The following is a 25,104-nucleotide window of genomic DNA, read 5'->3' as shown; positions in this document are numbered from 1 at the left end:
TGTGGTCCTTACGAAAACTGTTAAAACGCAAAGAAGTGGATTCCTGCCTCTGAAAAGGAATGATGCAACTGCTGCTTGACATTGCCGCTGACCACTAAGGCTAAACCATTACCTTTTTTTTTTTTCAACAAATCCCTTGTCCATTTTCCAGGAATGGGAACAGTAACACACCCCAAAATCTGTCTTTGATATTTGAGCCCTCGTTTTAAAAAAAACCTACAAATTGATTAATCTTACACTTCTGATTATTGGTTGTCTTTTTCCATCAACAAAGCGGCGCAATGGTGTTTTTACCTTGAGGATGTCCCCTTGCGCAAGTTGAAAGGTGCTGGCAGTGATGTTGATGCCTTTGCCTGTTTGGACCTGAATGCTGTACACACATTCATGGTTGTTGTCATAATTCATCGGGTAGTTTGGTGATAAGAGAATTCCCTCGTTGTTGGAAACTGTTGAGCCACACTCAGCTGTAAGCAAACAAACAAAAAAAAAAACAATCAGGAGGACGTAAATAAATAAAAAAATCATACAATAAGAATACAATGTCATATATATTGACTATTTGTGTACCAAATAATACACATGAAATAAGTGTGTTCATACTCAGTGCCAATTCAAATAGAGGAGCAGCACCAGTCCTCCATAAATATTTGTATTATTTTTTACCCTGCTGATATAATGTAAAATTGATGCCATCATTGCTGTCTTTCTCTAAGTCAGCGCTAAACTGGTGAGCCAGAAACAGGCTTTTGAAAACACATGTTTAGCGATCCATTTCAGGGTGTGATGAGACAGCAAATGACACAATGCCTTTGCAATGATATGATGGCACAGTATCTCCTGAGTCAGCTCTTAAAAGGTATACGCAATGTATTTGAGCTTCTCATGGTGGAAAAGAAATCAGTGCAAACTCTCGCTGCTCTTATCTGCCAAGTCTGACTTTTTAAATGTATTTCACAGAAGTAAATCCAGTTCTGCTGAGTACTTATAATGTCTAATAACAAGTTTATATCTGACCCAAACACATATAAAAGTTGACACTGGGTAACTTACAGTGTAAATATTGCAATGTAAATAAACAGGAAGGAAGACTGAATAAAAACTGCTGACAACGTACCCACACACCTTGGCAGAGGGGCGCTCCACATGCGGCGACCACCTCCCAAGCACACAATCTCCCGTGCCCCCTGTAAACGGTAACCAGTGTTGCAATGGAACGATAGAGAGTCACCAATCCCAAACCTGGTGCCTGTATGCCAGCCAAACTGGGGTGTTCCAGGGTCCTGACAAGGTTCAAGATCATACTCTGGACGCAGACAAGAGGACAAATACACACAATAGGACAATCAAAGAAAATATATATTATGATAATTTGCAATCCACCACCCTGCATTCAATAATGGTATAAATGCGGTTTTGGCAGAGTTGTCATTTGACAAAGAGATGCAAATAAGGCTTTATAAGAAGACAACATCTTTCAGCAGTTCTCCTCTCAGAGTGTTTGTATGTCAATATTGATTTCAGCACATCCAATGTTCCACCAGCAGGAAGCAGCCTGACAACACAGCAAATTTTCATCAAAGGTCATAAAAGGTTAAAAAATTCATTATAATCAGGAAATCTATAGATGCTAATTATAGAGACTCCACAGACACACACGGAAACACACACACACTCTCTTACAAAGTTAATTTCATGAATATTCATCGCTGTATAAGTTATGCTTCACTTCAGTGAACAGCAGGCAAACATTTAGCCAGAATGCTCATGAAGCAGACCCTTACTCTCTCCCCCTTTTTCTAATTCATTACATCTCTCTGTCTCTCACTCTCTCTCTCACTCTCTCTCTCACTCTCACCGCCCTCTCCATCAACCCTGCTCACTCAGCATCACCATCTGTCTCATCTCCTCTCTCTCCCTCTCTCTCTATTTCCTCCCTAAGCCTCCACTTCTCTCTATCGCTCTGGTCTATAGACTCTGCATGGGGGCCCATTATTTCTGTACACCACACCCATCTCCTCAGTCCTGAGGACAGTGACCCACATGGCATACTTTGATGAGCATTCCCGTCACAGGCAGACACCCTCTACCTGCATGACCTCGTTGTCTCTTAATTATCCTGCTCTGATCAGCACAGCCTGAGGCAGAGTCTACCTTAATCCTGGTCCCATTCTGACCAACAAATCAGTCCTCACAATACTTTATGCATGCTTTAGAGAAGCTTAGCAATTTGATCTCACCATTCGACAAGCTGTCGATCTCTTGCTGTCGGACTATCTGCCACATCGTCTTTTGCATTTAACGCTCCCTTCTTAACTCTACCAACCAAAGTTTTAGCATTAATGGCTCCGTTACGCCACAAAACTTACCCCCTCTGTGAAAACAGTCCCCACTCAAACTGTCTGGACACCTACCAATCCCCCTTCCCCGTCTCTGCCTCCTACAGACAGAATCCTTGTATGCCTTCATACCTGAGAAGGAGATGTTGAATCCCTGCAGAGATATGGAGAAGTCGGAAATGAAGCGTAACTGGGCCTTGAAGTTCCCATATAGGCCAGCATTAACCGGCGCAGGTCTCTCCGAGCCAGTCAGTCGAGCCAGTGGCTGAGCGAAGCTGCCATTTTCTGTTATCAGAAGATAGTCATGGTGATCCTCCAGGTGGAAGGAGTGAAAAGTGAATTGGACACCTTGCAGGAGAAAATAAGAAAAAGCTAAGCATTAGAGGTTTCCAGGAGCATGATGGAGATATGAAAATGTTTCAATAAAATGACTCAGCCATAAATTTGGAGTTTTCATGTGAATTGAGGTTAAGCAAGGAACTTCATTTGACTATGTTTTGGAACTGACTCAAAATGAATGCAATGATGACCGAGAATTGAGTTTCACTCCCTTCTATCCATAGAGTATCTAAAATTCATCAAGACTCCTGCTCATTTATAAACTCTATCTTGCAAAGTTAACAAAAGCGGATCAGCTCCTGAATCCAAAATGCTCCAACCATCATTAAAATATGCCAGGTAGTATTTATACTGCTGACTGAAGAAACAAAAAACTCTTGGCAGGTGTAATGATTGACTGTGCCAAGTAAAACAGCAATTGAATAACAAATAGTTAAAACAAATTATCCATTAATCAAGAACCATCCCCTCAAAGGATCATCCCAAACTTTTTTACAATAGGAATGTTGGTGATTGCTGAATGAAACAGGTAGGCCAAAGCAATGGGGTTGTGGGAATGGGAGATGGATGTGTGTTCAAGAGCTCAAGTGGCCCAACCCTCTTCCCCGCAGGAAAAAAGAAAGAGAAAAAAAAGAGAAAATACAAATGATTTGAGTTTGTCTGCATTTACGTGCCATAATATTACACTTCAACTCAGCATTCCAGTAAATATGAACTTTTGGCAAAACAAAAAGCTCAAAATTCGAATGCAAGCAATTCTCTCATTTTAACTATTATAGTTCTTTAAATATTACAAAACAATCCTTTAAGTACTTTGAAACAATTTGTCTTTCTGCTATAAAGATTGCAAGATGAGGTGTATGACAAAGATAAAATGGCAGTTAGCAAAATGTGTTTGAGGGAAATCTGTCTCAGAGGAATGAGAGGAGAGACATTTACCACAATGAACCTCATCAGACATTTGAATGTTGGTCGTGTTAATGAGCATGCAGAGTTCTAAGAGTTCTGGCATCTCCATCGCATTCTGGCTGCAATGCTGCCAGTACTCTGCACAGCTGCCAGTTCCACCAGCAGCGTTTCAGATGCATTCTGCCTACTCAGTTTTGTTAACTTGCTCAAATTTGGTTGATTTGGTCATTGCCTCTTTGTTTCTGTGTTGATTTCATGTATACATAGAGTACATGGTTACACTTTGTACTTGTCCCCCAGTTTTTTACAAGTCTTCACATGTTCTAGCTTGAAAATTGACCGGATTCACAATGACATTCGTGTGGGAACTTCCCGTCTGGTTCAATCTGCTAAGTGCAGCTTGACGAGCCTTCCATTAAAAACGTAGTCTACCCTCAGTGTATATAATGACTTCTAACTTGGTGCTTTGCACATTTAGATTTCTTTTTTGGATCATTTTCCCTTCACAGGAAAAATACATTTGTTGAGTCTAAGTTGCTCTTAATTTTCAACTGCACAGTTAATATTCAAGAGCACCTTGGAGTCAACAAATTTATTTGGGCCTATGTGTATAGGCTATTAGGGTAGAGAGGAGGTGGTGCTGTAATGTCTGCCATTAAAAAGCAGTTGTTGAAACAGTTATTAATACTTCTTCCTTTCTTAATTTCAATACTGTTTTGTTAATTAACTAAAATTAATGAATTATAAACCATGTGATCAGAGACCAGCATTAGTATTAACAGATATTGCTTTCAGCGATCGGCAATCAGCCCAAAAAATCTTGATCGGAGCACCGATATTACAGGCCGATGGAAAATGTGTAGAACCAACAACAGCATGTTTGATTTCACTTTATTTAAGGAATTGGCTGCAGTACAATTTTGTGACAATGGTAAGACAAGGCCAAAACAAGGGTTTGAGATTTGCTAGGATGGTAGCTGAAGGAAGTATTTTTTTCTATTTTACAAAGACAGAATCCAATGTTTCCCAGACTCTTGATGTTCTCACAATCGTTACAAACACTTTATACGCACAGATGCAGTTCATGCAACTATTCTGTCTCCAGGTGGAAGGGTGTTCCTGGCTAAGCTTTCACTCAGACTCGGCCTGTGAATTTAAGAGCCTTTTTTTTATTTCAATCATTTCTTTTTGCATTTAATAAAGCAATTAAATTTATAATAAAATAGGGCACTTCAAATAAGACACGAGCCACAAGATCCCAGAAAGTTAGCCCAAAGAAGAAAAATATTCAAAATTTTGAAATTACCAGAATTACTGCAGCCACTTCAGACATGGTGTGGTTGTCTGGTACCTACAAGCACACCATGCCAAGTCACTTCAATCTACTTTTATCCTTTTTCTGATACTAGATTGTAACATCAGCACATCCTCATGACCATGTCTACATGTCTAAATGACCAGAATTTCATCTACATAAATGGCTGTGTGACATTGGGTTTACATGAACAGATATGCGTAATAAAGGTACACACGAGTTACTGCACACACTCCTACCTTTTCCGTGGCTGACCTCTACGGTCCATGTGCAGTTTAGGGAGTTGGGATACAATTCTGGGTAGCCAGGTGAAAGGATGATCCCTGCAGGTCCTCTGATGTCACCGCCACATGACGCTGAATCAAAAAGGGAGATCATGATAACGAATAGTAAGTGCAAACGGAAAAAAGAAAACTATAAATGAACCAATAAATCTTTCGCCTGAAAACAAAAGGGCATTTTAAATGAATAATGCATTTGCGTCACATCAAATCTTGACTACTATTTTATAAGGACCTGTAATTCTGCTAACACAAAGATTTTTTCTCGCCCCCTCTCCAAACAAACCCTTTCCCTACCAAGGCAATAAGTTATTCATGAATTCAGCTATCCCTTTATATATCCTTCTGTCATAAATTTATCTTAAAAAAGAAATAAAACATGGTAACTCATTATTATTTACATTACATATTCAGTGGATCTGGCTTTTTCCGATTTTTACTTCAAAGTGATTCTAAAAGGTAACACGAACCCCGTGTAACACCCTTCTCCACTTTTAGACAGTTTGGGAAGATAATCCAGATGCAATCCACCGTGTCGTGTTTACAGATGAGACGAAAGGATATGAAGTGTTATCAAAAGTAGCAAGACTCACTGGCACCTCAATTAATATGACTATCACGCATGTTAAGTTTTGATATAGAATTTACCAGAAAGCTCAAATGAGGCTGATCAGATAAATCTCTGCTCTCATTGGCTGCTGAAAACCTGCAAGTTAATGCTTGATCCATCTATGGGAATTTATCATAGTTTTGTGTGTGTGTGTGTGTGTGTGTGTGTGTGTGTGTGTGTGTGTGTGTGTGTGTGTGTGTGTGTGTGTGTACGTGTGTGTGTGTGTGAACGTGTGTGTGGGTGGGTGGATGTATGTGCCCAAAGGATGGCATAACAGCCAAATGCCCAGATATCTTTCTCAAAACCGCGTTGACAAATATTAGAAGTAGAACTTGTGTGCATGTACATATTTTCAAAGAAATGAATGTCAGAGGATGTTTTGAAGGATCACTAAGATGCCTGAGGTTTCACATCTGCATCCCCCACCCCACATCCCCATCTCCACTTCTGCCCCCCTTGGGCGCTCCAGCAAGCACAACACATCAAGGCCTGAATCCTTATCCACCAACAAAATTATATCAAATATTTTATTAATGAGCTAAAATTACATAAAGTCATTAAAAGTGGATGAGTACACTTGGCAAAGCATCTACATTAGAGGCTTCATCGGCAGTGGGCCAAGGTGTTTGGCACCAGTCTGGCTCACACCTAGGAAAGAAAATCCTCTCAGATATAAAATTAATTGTGGGGACAATCATCTGAATAAAGCTGTTGTACACAGCACTGTAACCTATACACAATACAGTGCTTGACCATCCTTTACATCTATTTAATTTGTTATGTACCTTTAACTGAGTGGTCTGTGACTAAGGAACATCATTGACAGCTTGTATCTGCAACACGCGTTGGGTTTCGGTGTGCTTCTAAACCGTAATACAAATGCAAATACAACTACATACCAAGTACAAGTACAACCCAAGAGAGAAATTACATGAGCTATACAAACTATCAGGAACACGCTGAACTTAATGCTTTGAAGTTGAGTACAATCTATCTTCATGTTCACATGATTCCCCGGGTAAATTATTCATAAAAAAAACTAGGTCTTTTTGTTCAATAACAAGTAATTTCAACAAGCATCTGTTTCACTATGATTTGGTCCACAGTCAGCTGTGTTGTGACTACCCAAAGACACATATTCCTGTGTGGCTGCCTCGTTTTGTATGGCAATAACTACAGCTATAAAACACAGTCAATTATCATTTTGATTGGTTTGCCATCTCCAAAATGGTGGATGTTTTTATTTTTTAAATAAGCCTGCAAAAGGAAGACATCAGAGGTACAAATTGAAGGTTTGAGCTGCTGAGAAACCCTTCTGTTGTAGCCATGATGGAGAATAAATGATAAACCAAATCCCTTTCCTTTTTGGGCCTGAGCACCAAGTGGTGATCCACCAGAGGGTCACTGTCACTGGAGGTGCAAGGCCTCACTATTTCCCATATTATCATTGTATCACTTAATTTTTTTGTTGTTCATCGGGAAAAAGTTAGTTTAGCTAAGTGGCAAGCAAAGTGGACACATTTATACAAGACTTGTTAGTAGAAAAACCTTACTATGTATTGTCGAAGGTAGGATAGAACTTTTAAATTTTGAAAGATTTAATGGACCCTGTATTCCATGATGGTTTCTGGGGAAAGCCAAGCATCACCCAGAGAGCCTGATGCTTGCGCAGAATATTACAATGTGTGAGATAGATGGTAAAACATGGAAGGGTTGAATTAAGATGGTTACATAGTTTTTCATAAGTTCAACATTTTATTGAAGATGTGCCATGCAGTGTGACACCTTGTCTGACCCTGGTCCAGTCTCACACATACACTTATAGACTTAGTTTAGGTCCTTGACAACATATTTCCCTGCATTTCAGTATGGATTGTGGCTTAGATGAACAAGGGTAATGTTAGATTGATCTAATAATCTTACAAAACGTGTGATTGCGTTGGACAGGTTATGTTAGTCATACGAAAGTAATAATTGATAAGCACATGTGACATTCATGAGGTGTCATTATAGCGACCACTCTTTAATCCTACTGGTCATATCTAACGGACTTCAAATTTGGGCTCCACTTGGGTATGCCTGATTTAAATTGAGAAAGCACGCCTCCTTTTGTTGTTGTTGTTGCTGGTAGTTGGAAAGTAATAATTGATAAGCACATGTGACATTCATGAGGTGTCATTATAGCGACCACTCTTTAATCCTACTGGTCATATCTAACGGACTTCAAATTTGGGCTCCACTTGGGTATGCCTGATTTAAATTGAGAAAGCACGCCTCCTTTTGTTGTTGTTGTTGTTGTTGGTAACCGCAGGCCTTCAGTTGATCTTGCTGCATATTGTTAGCTAGTAGAGCAAGGCGAAGAAAAAAAAAAAAACAGTGCCTTACAAATAATTTAAACAGAAAAACATGTGCTGAGACTTCTATGTACGGCATGCAAAAATATGTTTGGGTACTTTTTCATAATAGTCAATGATAAGAGAGTGACTTTGGTGCTGCCCACAGTTCCATTAATATAAATCCTTTCAATTATTGTGTGTAACATGCAGCACAACAATAACAGTAATAAGCAGATATCATAAATATGTTGAAATCCCCTATAAAATATGGCGAACAACATTTCCCTTACTACTTTCCTTTCTATTTACTTCCCATTTATAGTACAAGATATATCATTTCAAGACTCATCTCTACATTACATACCATCACAAGTGGGCAGGGGGTGGCTCCAAAAGTGGTTCTTCTCACAGACCAGTAATTCATCGTGGCTCAGCCTGTATCCTTGATCACACTGGAAGGATATTGTAGCCCCAATGGACAGGTCATGGCTTAACCGCACACCATTGACTGGGATGCCAGGATCCATACAGGAGTATGTGTCCAACGTGACAACTAGAATAGTTGAAGTACAACACTTATTTACTGAATATGCTTTCAATGCACCCTACATAATTGTTCTAAACTTTGAAAGCGTCAATAATTTTACAGCAAGTTGTCATTGCTTTAAGAACAGTTATTTTTTTAATTTCAAATATTTCTGATGATTATTGACAACAGTATATCTTTCCATTCTGCCAGCCTTCAAAAATGATCTGCCCTTGTTTGCAACTTATGCAAATAAAATATAGCTGTATATTCAGGATACAGAAGTCAAACTGCATTTATGAAACATCAAATGTCAATTCTGTATTCTGCAATTAAAATTTTTTTTTGCCCTCATTTCTGACAAATTTTCAAGTCTGGTTTAAGGCTTTGAAGTAAAATGGGACTGCTGGAATGTTCATGAAGGAAGCTTACAACTCAGTGTCTCATTCCTACAATGGTTGACAGTTTCTTTCTTGATAGTATTGAATGAACATTCTGTTCATCTGGCAAAATAAAGTTTCATCTTCATGCCAATCTTTGCTGTTAAATGAAAGAAGGTCAAAGAGAAGGCGTTACAGGCAGTAGCAAGTGGACAGACATGAGAGCATTGCAAAGCTATCCCATACTTCTTCCTTTTCTATGCAAATGTAACTCAAATTCTGCTTTTTACAACTGTGTACTTATAGAATAAGATGGTAGTTGAGCAGTGGTGCCAAATCATCATTACTCTTCAGAGATGCAAGCTGACAAGAGACCCAGCATGCACCTCTTCATGACCGCCTTAGTCCATCCACTGGAACATTGGACAAAATATTTTCTGAGCACCCATAAGGAAGTCTGAAAAGATAACTGAATGAATCAAAGCGAAGTAAAATCTGGTCAACTGGACGTAAGTTGTGCTGCCAGCACAGCCCATTAGCATCTGAGTGGTCGGTGAAACTCCCGAACGACCACCCCTGAAACTCCCTGACACTGCACAACGACTGTCGTTTGGGGAGGCCAGGTGAGTCTCGGGAGGGTCGTTTCCACCACAATAGCACTGACCACTCCCACATAGGTTTATAGGCTGGAGTTTCCACACTCTTCACTAGAACTGAAGAAGCCTCTCGGATGAGAGGTGAAACGTCTTCAAGATAAACTTACGTCCAGTTGACCAGATTTTACTTCGCTTCGATCTACGATGACCTGGATGAATGAGAACCTACACAGATAACTGAATGAAAGTAAACTGAATTATCACAACAAATCTGCATGCACAACTAGCCACCACATTAGTGAGGTGTCCTGGTTGGTGTCCAATTCAGTGTTCCTGGTCTTCCAAGTGACTGACTGAGTCAAGAACCATACACAAGTCAGTAAAAAGCATCCTGTTATTGGTGGAATGTCTGTCTCACATTATTGGCTATGAGCCAGCATGTAGTGTATGTAAAGGAACAACACACAAGGTTAAAGTTTTTGTAAAGCAAATATCAATGCAAGTCACATTGTATTACATCAAGTCCACGGGAAGAAGTACTGCAATACTACTGGGCCTGTATATATTTTTGGCCATGTGGCATGACATTATTAGCTTGAAACAACATAGTGACAGAGAAGACAGTAATAGCCAGCTTATTACATTTGATTTCTGAGCTTTAACTGATTGATGATTTGACTGCTGTGCTGCTTCCTCTGTAAAAATACTGTTGTATGGCCCTTGAATAATATTTAATAACTTTTAAGACAAAAACACATTAATTGGTTCATTGATCTCTGGATGTCACCTCCATGTGGAAAAATACCTCTATGCACCCCCCCCCCATCCCTATGACTGTAATCAGAAGCAATTAGCTCATGTAAGGCTTACATTGGTAGATGGGACTAAAAACATGTTTTGCTTTTATAAAACTGGACAGGTTTAAGTGAGATATTACAAGCAAACAGACTTGTGCAGGGTTTCTATGCCCCAGTTTATTTACAGCGTATTGCAATAAGGCTCTAGATCATACAACCAATTTTACAAATGAACTAGGCTGGTTTCCCGAATGCATCTTAACAATAATATATGTCCTAACTTGCAATGGAAGAAGCTAATATGATCTTACTGTTATTGCTTTTCGATTGCCTCATCAACCAAAGAGAAATGCACTTGAGAGTGAAGCATAATAAGACAAAGGAACCAGTGGTCTGATTTCAGTCAATAATACAGACATAAAAACAAACTGTCTTATGAATCACATTTGTGTGAAAAGAGTAATGGTGATAGAGCAAACAAATGTGAAAATAGATCACACTGTGTCCAGAGCATTTTTCTATTTGATTTTCAAACACTACCAGAAAATCCATAATGATGTGCAAAGAAAAGGCAATTTTATAACATAAGATTCAGAACATAAAGATTTTACTGCTAGTGGCTGAGGGTAGTCAATTATGAATCTCAAAGACCTAATAGTTTTCTATCTCACACAAAAAAACAGCACGTGGCACATTGTGATCAAAAATCCACACAAGCATCCAGAGAACCAAGACTGTAATACTCATAAATAAGTCGTTCAAAAAACAATTATAAAGACAAAACTGTAGAAATAACAAACTTAAAAACACAATAAATGCACAAGCCACGGCGACAGTATACACATAAATAATTATGCCTATGTGAAAAGTTAAGTAATTTAAAAAATAATTCCTTTTCATGCAATTATTTCCTTGACTTTTATCACCATATCTATAGTACAATTACAATGATCTTATTCTTTGCACTCATAGTTCGTCCACCTTTTTCATTGGTTTCTTATTTTTTTATTCATTCCTGTATTTCTTGCAGAGCTCTGACACAAAGCGCCATGCAGCCATTATTCTTATCTGTAATGTTGATTGTTACTGACAGAATAAGATATGATCCCCAATTAAAATATGGAGGACCAAATAAATGGAGAAATAAATGAAAGGGAAAAATAATAAAAAAATAGTGAAATTAAAAGAAGAATTTTAACAGTGAAGAATGTAAACAGCACAGAATACATTGGTTGATAATGGAAAATGCAAAGAGGTTTAAATGTATTAAATAAGTTAAAAAATACACATTATTTATTTTCTTTCTTCTTTGTCTCTGGAATTTAGGTTTTTATTTCTTTTGTTTCTTTATGACTATTTATTCACTTGTGTATTAATTATTGTACTTACTTTGTCTGCACGTATCATTGTGTCTCATCAAGTCTTTTCTTTATGGGTGAAAAAAGATATTCACTGAATGTTTTCACCGTTTGTTTTCTTCTAGAAATAGAATATACATGATGGATAATGTAAGATTAGCCACCTCTAAAAAAGATGATGCTCAAAATAATGCTGTGTCACTAAATACTAGTGTTATGAAACTTTAACCATAAATTTCTGTCCACAGAAACGCTGATCAAGATTGGGCATACCCGCCTAATTCAAAACCCAATCCATTTGAACACATTTCAGTATATGAAGACAATACTGACAATACAGATACTCTTACCTTCATAGAAGATCTTGAAGCCGCTGTTTGATCGGCTGTTGTCAGTGGTGAAAAGCAGATACAAGAAGTTGCTGCTACTAAACAGGAACTGAGGAACCTGGGTTCCATTGAACGAGCCAATCAGAGGGGAAAGCAGGTTAGGGCCATCGTGTACTTCCAGGAAGTCATAGCTGAGCTCAGTCTGAAACCTTCAAAATAAAGACAGTGGTAATATGGCAAGTTAGATTATACTTTGTATTCAAAACATTGCTTGTAGTTCAGCAGATGAGAGCATCACAAGCTTCTCTAGCTGTACAGAGAGAACATTACAATTCTGAGTATAGACACAGCAAGTATCAGAGTTATTTCAATAGTATATGATGATTTATTAGGTACAACTTGATTAAACAAACAACTCTTAGTCCCAGAAATAAACAAACTTTCTCTCAAACAGATTCAATAAAAATGAACACTATATTCCCAATGAAGGAAGGATGTATTCAAATTATACTACATTAATTCTACCTGAGTGCACATAATTGGTGGGCAAGCGTATGATGTTTCTTTCCATACTGTCATACATTAATAATGAGAGTATTCACATTTCTCAATGGTATTAATGCAAGAGCTTAAAAAAGTTATCTTTAACCTCCACTTTAGTACCTCTGAAAACTGCATAAATCATGCATATAAAAACTCTCATTTAAAGTAAAGGAGAGAAAAAAAGATATTGGCTTATTTTACAAAAATCAAAAGGAAAATAGCTCTTGGTTTCTTTACAAAGGAGTGTATCCCAGCTCTGAGAAATCTTGTGAAAATATGAACATTTTATGGTTTTGCTTTTATAAAAAAATTTTAAAAAATCACACTTTGCTTAAAAGGTGAGCAGAAACCAGTGAAAGGGAGAAACAATTCTTTGAAATATTATTTGCAGACAATTTAGAATTCTGTTTTGCACCGAAGGGTCAGGCTTCAGTGTTGCACATGACTAGCATTTACGTACAGGACAGATGTGAGTTAACACACCAGTGTTTTCAACACTCACAAGAGAATGCCATAAGAGTGAATGGAGAGATATATGTATATACCCAGAGATGTGTCATGGCTTCCATGGCTAAGTTCTTGTCCTGTCATACAGACCTGTCAAAGCTGATCTTAATGGAACGTCCCGGCTCAGCCTCAATAACCCACTCACAACTCAGTGAGTCTTTGTAGTATCCTGGCCACCCAGGGGAGAGGATGACACCAGATGGCCCCGAGTAGTGGCCTCCACAAGGAGCTGGAGGATGGTAGAGGTGAAAGAATACAGTGGAGAGTAAAATAAATAAAAGATATATGCAGGGTGGGAAATGACAGGAAAAGTACAGTAAGAGAAAGGTGTCAAGGCCAGAGGAAAGGAATTGCTATTACCGATATCTCAATAGTCTTTTTGTATTCATGCTTAACACTTGAATGAGAAGCTGAAAAGCTAAAGTTACACAAATACCTTGTATTATAATCAATACAATCAGGTTTCAGTGGACTCTGAATTTACTGCTCTACCCAACCCACTTAGTTTTTTAGTTAAACATTCTGTTGCTCTTTCCTTTTGCTTTGTGTAAGTTGGTTTATTCATCCAATGAATACATAAAAACATAGTTCCATTTCAGTACCTTCACATTTGGGAATGAGTCCACTCCACATCACCTTGCCTTCCTCCAGGTGGCATGTAATGGTATCAGCCCCCTGTGTCTTGATGAAGCCCTCCTCACAAACCACAGAGATTGAGCTCCCCAGTTGGAAACTGTCCCCAAATCGCCTGGCATTTAATGGTATGCCAGGGTCAGGGCACTCATTACGCCCGAAAGCTTGTAATGAGAAGAAAAAGAACAAGATATGATGACAAATGTTCTGGTTTGACTGTGGATCGGGGTCTTTGAAGAGTAGTGAGATAAGCGGAATAGATGTAGCTGTCTGTAAGACAGGGATAAACCCTTTCACTTGAGGATGACCATAGCGTCTGTCTTTACAACTTGTCATTCTATCTGGCCATAAATCATAAGAACAGAGCACTGTATGCTGTTGTGTTTGTGTTCTTCAGGCTCCGCAAGCACAGGTGCCCAAAATGTTTTTTTCTCAGGTGGGTGGGCTGGCAGTGATCACCTCAGTCATCAGTGAGGATCTCAGACCTGTTCCTTTGCTTAGAAAGGAGCAAGTTGAGGTGGTTTGAACATCTAGTAAAGATGGACCAGGACCAGGAGAGGGGAGGGAAAGGAAAGGGAAGAAAGGAAGAAAGGAGGGAAGGAAGGTAAGAGGGACAGATGGATGGATGGATGGATAGACAGACGGATAGATAGATGGACGGGAAGAAGCTTCTGGCTGGGGGTATAATATAGAGAAGCCCCTTTATGGGAAATGAAGAAATGAGAAAGCTTTGAGACTGGGAAATTACTTTAACCAATTTGAGGCAGTCTGGAACTTCAAAACTACCAATTATGGAAAACATGTATGTGCTCTTTTCATAATGTCTCTAAATACTGTATGTATGATTTCTGCTTCTTTGGCTCTTGGTTTTATTGCATTGGTAAATTTTGATGAATTTTGACAGACTGAATTCCGCCAGTACTCAATCAGTCCTGATGTTTGCTTAAGGTTACTGAAAAACTGTCTGAAATGTTTTACTCTAATATAACACAATCAATGAAAGAGCCACTTACTGCTATAGGTGATATTGAACCCTCGGCCAGACATAGAGTGATCAGCCTGAAACTCCAGCTGCAGGACATTACTATTGGACGTCAGGTGGGAAGGAACTTCAGCCCCTGAGAAACGTCCTAGTATTGTGGCTCCAGATTGGTCCCCATCTTTGATTGTGAGGAAGTCGTAAGGGGGCTCCAGATCAAAATCATTGAAAGCCAGGTGGATTCTGGAGCCAGGCTCTGAGATGATCAACCAAACACAGTTCAGGTTGTTGCCATAGCCTTCAGGATAGTCAGGAGACAAGACCGTCCCCATGGGAGCGGTGAAGTTGGAAAAACAGGGGACTGTGTGAGAGAGGCAAGAAATAGATTGATAATCAATTAAAAAGTTGAAAGACCTCAGGTGAGGCAAACTGGTTTTACAGCAAATGTCTCTGGTCACAATACAGTCGAGAGTGTAGATGCCAAGATCAGATCAGTATGGAACAGAATCAGGTCTGTACAACTCTGGAGAAAGTAGTTCTCTTGCATTGCTGAGTAGTAATAAGAGAAACATGAGACAGTAAATGGGATGGAAGAGAGGAGTTAGTGTACAGGAAAACAAACATACGGCATTGTGGGAACATAGGAGTTCTGCACACTGTCCCAATAGACCCCGTTAACTTTGAGGATAGAGGACTAGATTTTTGTTATGGAAATGGGTTAGGTGTTGTGGAATTCACAGAAGGGATTTTGGTTGTCTTGAGAAAGGATGATGTGCATTATAAAATGAGTTACCCCTCTCTGGAGCATTTTTCCTGTTTAACTGTATGCCTCCTGTTCTTTCAATTCATCCCCAGCATAGAAATGCAGCCATATGCCATCAATCTCACCTTTTACATTATGCGTTTACATATTGCTGTTTACAAACAATGCACTGCACAGTCACTTAACCACACTGTAATTAATCCCCCTATAGCTTTGTGTCATTGTGAACTTTCCAAGCACTTAAGTAATTGCTTCATTTGCTGTCATGAAAAGCATATTGGACTCACATATGCAGATGGGGATATTAGCAGACCACTGATTGTTGTTCTGGCAGGTTATCATCCTCTCCCCAATGAGCTCAAATCCAAACTGGCATTCAAAGCGCAGAACGTCTCCATTTAAAAAGCCACTACCCTCTTGGTAGCCGTACAGAGGTGTACCGGGATCACCACAGCTCTCTTTGTCAATTTCTGTGGGTGAGGGGAAAGGAAGAATTGAAAGGGAGAGGGGAAATGAGGAAAAAGTAGAGGATTAAGTCAAGCCCGATAGGTTGCTTTGAGGTACTTTTACTATCTTTCTTAAGCATTATCTGTATAGGTCCAGGTGAAAAAATATTTTATTTTAGTTTGTCAGAAAGAGAGAGAGCGAGAAAGAGAGCCAGAGCGACAAATAAAAGGACAGAACATCAGACAAAGATATTTTGTCACTGCTTTACTGATGAAGACAGCCATGAATACAGACAGTTCTATCAAGTCTAAAGCCCGTATACCTTTATAGTTGATCTTAAAGCCAATGGAGCCCACACTCTCATCAGACTGGAGATGAAGCCACATCTGATGGGACATGCTGACAATCAGGTCTGGGACAAAGCTCCCAGTTAATCTGCGCACAGGGAAACAAAAGGGCATTATGATGTCAAATCGAAACATCTCAGCATGTTTAAAAACATGTAAAATGCACTTTACCAAAAGATGATGACAGCATCTTTTAACGGTATTTACAGTAATTAAAAGGCACACAAACACACACACACACACACACACACACACACACACACACACACACACACACACACACACATACACATCTCCCCAACCAAGCAGTGTCAGTTATTCAGTTCTGCTATGTTATAAATTATAATACATACTTACACTTGTATTATTGTTTTAGAATCACCAACTTCCCCTCCATCTCCTATTGTGAGTGAGTCGTACCCAATCTCTAGGTCAAACTCTTCAAAGTTGATCTGAATAACCTGTAATAAAATGTAATATGCTTTCACAGTTCTTATAGGAATAGGTAGATTATCTAACATTTTTCTCAGTGCTTCAACCTCGAGGTACACCTCGATAAAGCAAGTAATTAAAATCAAAAAGTCCAGAAAGAAAAGAAAAGCATAGCCATATATTGTAGTTCTCTGTCACAATTGGGATTATCAATGCAGCCTAATGAACAACATGGCTACTTACATATATATATATATATATATATATATGTTTTAACACTTGACTCGCTTATTGCTACAGCATAATGAGCTCAGCAGTGTAAGCTTGTTGAAGATGAGTCTCATGGTAGCAGTCAACAGAAGGAGAATTATATCCCTGTATCAGTTCATGTCTTTGAGTATTTCAGGGCAATTCTCTATATTCGTTGTGCTTAAATTCAATCAGCCTCTTTTGTTTACATCTAGCATGAACCTCAACAATGAAGAAATCTCCTACTTTGTGCAATACACATTTTTTACTCACTCCAGCAAGTGATTTAGGTGTTTTGTTTTTTTCAAAGTTTGGATGATTTAGACAATATTTCCATGATAATATTCGTCAAAGTCATACTGAGGCTAACAATTAATTGTTGGCTCAGATCATTTATGGAACTAATCAAATACCAGGAGTTAGTCATGCTAAGGCATATCTAAGGGTCCTTAATCCATTTTGCTGGTCTATGGTCTTATTTTTAACATTTTTCTTACTGTCACGGGTATATCCTGATGATATATTCCTTGATCATACACACAAAAGCTGCTCACACCAGTAATAATCATTCAAAGTTGTGTGTCCTGCAGACACATTTCAGAATGAATCCATGTTATCTCAGCCAACACTTCGCCTTCTCTGATTTGTGTTGAAAGGATTCTGTAATGACATAAATGTCAGATCTGTTCATTACAAATATATGATGGCCACTTCATCATCCATAGCATCTCTTCCCCTGGCCATGAGAAGTACCATGTTTGCAAAATATCCATTTATAACACCTTCATCAGAATGCATGCATCGTTGCAATTACCATAATAACACTAATGGACCAACTTTCAATGCCAAGTCAGTGGCTTGTTTGCCTTGGAGGGTGCATGATGGCACGAGGCTACAGCACCTGCCAGTCCTAGTGAGTTCTGAATGTGTTCTGCAGATAAACAATACCAAACCGTGTTGACACCCCTGTGTATATGACTCACTGGACAGAATACCAATCATGAGCCAGATTTGATGTAAGAGCGCAGTAATGACCATTAGGAAAACAGCTTTGACCTATTCACTTTGGGGAGAAGTAGCTCTCACTCAATCATTATTTGTGTTACCCTAGATGAATGAGGAGAATTGCTCAACTGCCAACAGCCAGGGACAAATCGGTAAGCAACTGAGAACTGAAATAAAATTAATGAGGGACAGTTGCGATGAACTTAAGTCAAACTATATGCATATCAATGTAACCTTTTCCCACCTTGGAAAACAGATGCATGAATAAATGCCTATCCAGGAAGGGAATGCTGGAATATATGCTGCACACAATAAGAAGGTTTCCTCTCTGATGTAGAAGGGGAATATCAGTCCACTCTGTAGGCTAATAGTACATGATCACATATTATTAATAGCATATTATAAGTCTTGTTAATATTTTATTGGCCAGCTCTGTAAACTGTTAATATGTTCTCTAAATACTCTATGTGCCATCTAATGCTGATAAGCAGCTCACATTTACATTTTTATAAATGGTGAATATTTATGGGCATGATTTATGACATTAATCAAAATAAAGGATAACAATAATAAGCTCTCATGTCAGCTTGTTATGATGGATAAACTGGTGAAAAACCACAATGCTAGCTGTACCCCATCATGCCTTGGTCTCTATATATCTATTGTTTTCAAGATTAGCTGCATTATTTATGCTATTTATCCGAAGTGAAAGATGTATCAGTACTTCAACTACACACTGTTTTGTGACACTCGTATTTATTTTATTTATTTAACCCCTGATGAATTGATCTTTTTGAGCCATCCCTTGATGTCTTATGACTGAAAGAGCTGCTATTAATACATGTATCTAGAAAAGCTCTCCCACTACCTTGTTTGGATCACTGGCAGTGATGATCCACACACACTGGGAGTTACTCTCATATTGGATCGGAAAGTTAGGGGATGTAAAAGTTCCTGAAGGTCCCTGTAGATTTGATCCACATGTTTTCACTGTAACAGAATAAAGGAAAAAAATGAAAACACAAATAAAAGCCATATTTTGTTAAGATATATATTCTTGAAATATCATATTTTTATATGTAACTACTTAATTAACAATACACTGCAACTATAAAACTATTGAATAAATCATTATTACCTGAAAGTCAGACCAAGAATGTTAAATTCTTCATAAATATTGATGAAATAGTTGCTCAAAAGGCAGTGTAATAAGTCTTGCATTGTAATGTGACAGGAAAGTAATATATTGTTTGCACAAGTAGAGAAAGGGTTTATTAGCTGTGTTTCCATTAATCAAATTCTAAAAGGTGCTCCAGGTATTATGAAACACACAGAAAAACAGGGAGAGCCAGTCGAGTGCTGCAGCCGAGGCTTTCATGCATAATTAACAGCAATGAACTTTCCTCTATCTACATAGAGCCTATATCCAGAGGCACTGCCTTAATCAAACACTTCTATTAGCTCTCCAGAACCCTCTCACCCTTGCAGACTGGTCTGTGGTCACTCCAAGCAGCAAAGACTTCGGCGACGCGCTGACAAGTAATCATTTTGGAACCCTGCAGCACATGGTCTTCATCACAGGTAAATTGAACAGTTGCTCCGATGCTGAGAAGATAATAACATTATTATTGCCTGAAAAAGAAATCAATCCCTAAAAAAATTACTCCCGATAAAATATCAAAATCTTTTTTTTTTATTCAATTTTCATGTGAATAAATACATGCCCTGCAACATAAATCTATCCACCAAGTTTAGTAGATTTATTAATTTAATGTCTTTTTATGAAGAGACAATTATTCATTTTAATGCACAGAGCATTTCGTACAGAAATGTAACACAAAAGGGTTGCAAACAGTACAGTGGAAAGCCATGTGCAGCACAGGGGGTACAAACTGTAATACATTTACATGCACAAATAAACACATACTTATATGCAGGGACCTGGAAGTTAAAATGTGGTTTAATTCTCTGAATTTTATAGCTTCACTTGTAGAACTGAAGTGTTTCTAAACCCAAGTGAGTTGATTGTGCATGTAATCTTTACAAAACAGTCATCTAATCAAAGTCTGCTAAATTTCAAAGTAAACTTTGGTTCATTCAGCTTATTTGACACTCTGCTTTATGTATTTGAGGAAGCACTTGTTCCACAATGTCAGCCTTGAGTGACTGGCAGTTGAGGTGGTTGTGTCATATAGCTGCCGCAGTATAACACATCTTTCAAGTACACCTCTTCATTTCATCCCATCGGCAAGAGGACTGTCTAGTGAGACATCTCATTCATGCTAGACAGAGACCCGAGGTCACACAAGTATACAAGAGACTTCTTTTATATCAGATGCACCAAATGTCCTCAGTTGAGAAAAACGTGACAATCCAAGAGGGCACAAGGCCTTTCACGGAGCAAGGCTGCCCCAATTCTAACAAGGGTCAACATGGTAAAACTCATATCGATACCGTTCATGTTAACTTTTCAAACTCATGTAATGGCGCAACCAAAACAACATAAGCTACCACCACTTGAACTCCAGGGAAACCTACTCACCTGAGGTCAGAGCCAATAAGTTTGCCATTCTCAGGCTCCCCTGGGTCTGGGCAGTAATTTGACAACTGTTTGATTCCCCCCTCATTCACTGAGTGAGAGAAAGAAAGGCCAAAAACACAGTGAGAGAGACATCTAATTGTCAAACTTCGTATTTCCAGAAATCACCCACTGCTGTGTAAAGCACTCGCGAAGTAGATAGCATACCTGTTTAATTGTTAGGTTTGGTAAAAGAAATCAGCTGCAGGAATCAAGTTGTTAGACAAAGCCACCCCATCCTTCTATCTTACAGATTTTCAATTATTTGGTCGTGATGTTGGGATTACACACATGAGTTCAAATGAGTGTAATGTAAACACTTGAACACACAGCTACATGCTTTATGAACTCACCAAAAGTGAAGCCAAACAATCTCAATTCCCCACGGTTGCTGGTTTCAGTAAGTTGTAAATACCACTCCCCATGTTAGCAGATGGTGGTTGGGCCAAGAAAAAAAAAACTAACTTTTTTTTTAAAAGACTGCTTTGTTATCACACAAGTGTTCATTTTTCTGATAAGTTTATCTTTTATTAGTTACTGTATGCTTTAATAAGGGGTGTATATCTGGGATATACGGCTTCAGTCGGAGGAAGTGGTGGCACGTTGTCCACCTATAATGTACATAAATACACTGATCTTACCTTAACTGGATCAAACAATGGGAAATATATTTGACTCTTAATGTACATTTAACTACTACTTGCTTGATAACTGATAAAGCTATGTTCTGAAAAAGTGTTGAAGTGAGGTTATACATAGAATAGCCTATATCATGGAGAGACAGTGAAGAACTGGCTCAGAAGAAGGCAAATATTCCGGTGATTTTCTGTGTTCGAGCTTCTAACAAGTATATCTCACTATCCATACACATTGTGATCAGTATTCAAAAAATTGTATGCTTGGGTAATTAAATTCATAAAATAAGTAGTATAGTAATTATCACTAAGATCTGTTGAAAACTTTGCGATTGAGACATCAGCCCACTCCCACAACGACCCTTTCATTTGAACATGAGAGGCTCAACTGGCGCTGTTTTTTGTTTTGTTTTTTTCCTTGACTTTTCAAGTTATACATTAGCTTTGAAGTTCAGTGCTGGGGCTTATAATACAGTTATTTGTTCATATATGTGCAATGAATCCACAAAGCATATGAATAATCTTTTCATCATCTTTTAAATGATATACTGTGTTGTCTCAAAAGAAAGATCTCAGTCCTCTGCATAATTCATATCTCCATGCAGAGCAGGATCTATAACACACAAGGCAATAAAGATTACAACCTGTTATCACTGAAGTCTTTAGCACACTATGAAGTAAAAGGGCATTGTGTTCTAAATTTATGTTAACGACTGAGCTCCGTTAGCAATTAGAATGCGTTCACTTCAGTCTGAAGTGTACACAAATCATCTGACAAGTGAGTGGTCACTCAACCTTGACTACTGTGTGTGTAGATCACGCACTGCATGAAAGTCAATTTGATGTACTGCCTAAATAATAAACAGACTGAGACAGAGAGAGCTTTGGCCGACTGACACTAATCAAATTTAGCATTTTGCTGCGATAGACATAACTAGGATAAATCTAGCAGAGGGTTCAATTCTGTCAAGAAAGTAAATGAGAGAAGAAAAAGAGACTGCACTTCTGCAAAATCTAGTACTGTAGCTTAATTCAATCACCAAACGATGCAGCAAATAAGAGACAAGAAAGAAACAAAGACCCAGAACGCAAGCCCTACATAAACAAAAATCCAAACAATGAAAACAGTTCCACAAGAAAAATAAAAGACTTACTCAAAGACAGTTTGTTAGTGTTGTCCTTTCCTGGTAATAATTTAACGCCTCTGGATTTAAGCTCTCCAGAGCTTTTCACTGGTCGAGAGCAATAGAAAGAGTTCATTAGATAAAAGAAGTTACAGTATTAGATGTGAGAAGATACAGTACAAGTATTTCTTTCTCTACTTAAACCTATGAAGAACACAAAAACGTAATTGGTCATAGTGGGCATCCTTTTTCAAAAGAATTTAGTGCGATGGCTCTGAGGCTTGATGAAGCTTTTCTATATAAATTTAAATTACTTTTTTATTTTGTCTATGTATAAATCTGACATATCAAGCAGTGGATGGTCACCGATCGGTCAAAGAAAATATAATGGTTATAAATAAGGGGTTGAAAATGTACACACAATCACTGAGCAGTCCAAGGACTAAAATGGTAAATATTTGAAGACTAATTCAAAACAGCAGGGGCCTTACTGCATACAAAAAAGCCATATGATGTAATTGACTCTCATCTTCAAGTTTAAAAAAAAAAGCAAAGAATAAAAAAAAAATTAAAGCAGAAATAATAAAGTTGTTTTAATTCTAATCCCAGCGCCTGCAAAATATGTGACTCTCCATTATGAATGTCGAAAGTTTGCCGCACGACACTTCACAGTTGTACTCTTTCATTCGGTTGATTTTATGTCTTCGTTTACAGTGACTTGCCCCATATGCATGTTAATAAAGGTTTTATTGCGCTGTTTATGATCAAGTTGCATGTTTCATATCTGGCTTGGGGCCACTCTTTCAGACTGCATATACGGTACTATAGGTATAGTGTGGTATAATCTAGTATATGCAGCACATAAACTGACTGAAGTCATGCCAGAGAGTGTAGGGGTAGAGGATTACTGAGCTGACGGAGCAAGTTTTAAAAAGGAGAGTACTATATACAGTATTTATCTCTCAAAAATTTGATTAGCAAGCCCCTTTGAAGTCAATTATTTGAAGCAGGAAAAGCTGTCACGCCTTCTACAGAGGGGTTATTAATCAAACTGTAATATTCAAAAAGATCAAAAACATTTTGTTTTGTAATTACAGTGTGTTTTTCCCTACAATGATGTCTTTTTCGTTCAAAAAAGGCTCGCTCTATTACAGTTTGCAAATGAGGTATCCATGTCTTACCTTGATACTGAGCCCTGAAACCTTTGTGGCGGTGGTTGCTCTCAGTCACAAAATGTAGCCGTAGCCAGTTTTTGTTGCTGATGATGGGTGCTGGAATATTCATTCCTGTTAGCCTAAATATGAAGAACCACAAGAGAGAACACACGTCATTGTTTTTAACTTCAGTTCCAGTGAATCACTCAGTCTTGTTCGTAAGTTTACTATCACAATCACCTGAAAACAGAACATTGAGTAAATGAAGATAAATATGAAACATAAAATTAATATAAACATTATGACCTTAAGCAAGAGGAGAAAATACACCAGCTGGAGTGACTAGAACATACACCAGCTGGAGTGACTAGAACATACACCAGCTGGAGTGACTAGAACATACACCAGCTGGAGTGACTGAGCAAAAGAAAAAAAAAACCCAAAAGTTAACCCCTAAAATTAAAACAAAAAAGAGCCACTTGTGCTCAAAAGAAAAGGATGGATTCTGCCGGTGCTTGTGTTGATGTCCTTTTTTGTACATGAATGTGTGTATGTGTGTGTTACAACTAATGACGTGGTCAAGACAGAAGTATGTTGTGTCTTACATACATATATTGGTTTATGCCTCTCTGTCATGCCTGTGTGTGTTACTATCTGTAACAGGGCAGCATGCAGCAGCGGGACACTCTATAATCGGAGAGATTTACAGCTGCCAGGGTCTCTCATTTGTCTGACTAACCAGCTCTGGCTTTTTTTCTGTTGCCTTGCAATCCCTGCGCCGCGCCCTGCATTGCATTGATTGAACTGACAGGGGACATTTTCATTCAGCAGGCTACCTCAGAAAACACAGAAAAACACCAGTGGCAGTAACCTGACAATTGCACACTAACTACAATTAAGTCCGCTGTAAGTGCAACATTTATACAGGGCTTTGCTTTATGACATTGTGCTGGATTCCCTGAAAACACATCAAATTTGCAACAGTGTCAAGTAATAGGCCTGCATCATATGAGCAGTAGGCTGTCTCATCCTCAGACAATAATTGTAGAGTTTAAAATGCTTAAACAACATATGATGCGATGAAGCATTTTGCAGTAATCAGGATGAAATAGGATTTTTTTCTACCGTATATTTTCTTTCTATTGTATAATTTTCTTTCTAAAAAGGAGAAAGCCTTTCATGTTATACAGCAAATTGAACAAAACATCACCTTCTTAAAATAAGTGCCTAAGTTATTTTTTTAACAACTTTTTCCCTCAATCAACACATTATGATTTTTTGTCTCCAGTTTTTTGTGTTTTCTGGAAAACTTGAAAAAATTTCTCAGGCAATTATTTAAGAAGGCAATGATGAGTGATCTGTCATTTATCTCTGAGTTAATACAAACCTCTACAAAGCAGAGGGCAGCCTCAGTCAGGGGCACTTGAGTATGAACCTCCAAACCTCTCTCCACCAGAGCAACCATTCTGTCCCCCTTGTGTGAATGTTCATTATTAAATCTTACTTGATTTTGGTGTTAGTATAAATGAAATCAAGAAACTTTTAATCACAAAAAATGTGAATCAATCGGCAACGGGAGTGGTGTTCACTGTTTAC

General features: G+C 38.3%; 1 protein-coding gene across 4 annotated transcripts in view; it reads right to left on the bottom strand.

The window, feature by feature from the left end:
• The window catches only part of LOC147253765 (CUB and sushi domain-containing protein 3-like), a 246,750-nt gene that overhangs the window by 154,621 nt on the left and 67,025 nt on the right, over positions 1–25,104 (bottom strand). For all 4 annotated transcript variants that reach the window (XM_086219046.1, XM_086219048.1, XM_086219049.1 and 1 more), the window contains exons 6-22: positions 23,536–23,648; positions 22,385–22,462; positions 20,560–20,647; positions 19,498–19,622; positions 18,886–19,007; positions 16,689–16,792; positions 16,307–16,419; positions 15,825–16,007; positions 14,809–15,135; positions 13,765–13,959; positions 13,253–13,391; positions 12,134–12,321; positions 8,491–8,679; positions 5,139–5,255; positions 2,469–2,684; positions 1,115–1,303; positions 295–464 (exon numbers count right to left, since the gene is read on the bottom strand). In XM_086219046.1, the coding sequence (XP_086075172.1) occupies positions 295–464; positions 1,115–1,303; positions 2,469–2,684; positions 5,139–5,255; positions 8,491–8,679; positions 12,134–12,321; positions 13,253–13,391; positions 13,765–13,959; positions 14,809–15,135; positions 15,825–16,007; positions 16,307–16,419; positions 16,689–16,792; positions 18,886–19,007; positions 19,498–19,622; positions 20,560–20,647; positions 22,385–22,462; positions 23,536–23,648 (2,656 nt within the window). The remainder of the gene's footprint in view (positions 1–294; positions 465–1,114; positions 1,304–2,468; positions 2,685–5,138; positions 5,256–8,490; positions 8,680–12,133; positions 12,322–13,252; positions 13,392–13,764; positions 13,960–14,808; positions 15,136–15,824; positions 16,008–16,306; positions 16,420–16,688; positions 16,793–18,885; positions 19,008–19,497; positions 19,623–20,559; positions 20,648–22,384; positions 22,463–23,535; positions 23,649–25,104) is intronic.

The sequence above is a fragment of the Aulostomus chinensis genome, chromosome 11 (assembly GCF_037954235.1).
Source record: "Aulostomus chinensis isolate RoL2024-O1b breed Wild chromosome 11, RoL_Achi_v1.0, whole genome shotgun sequence".
In the NCBI taxonomy this organism is placed as follows: Eukaryota; Metazoa; Chordata; class Actinopteri; order Syngnathiformes; family Aulostomidae; genus Aulostomus; species Aulostomus chinensis.
Note: the sequence above shows the minus strand (reverse complement) of the source record. Positions and strands in the feature narration are given on the sequence as shown.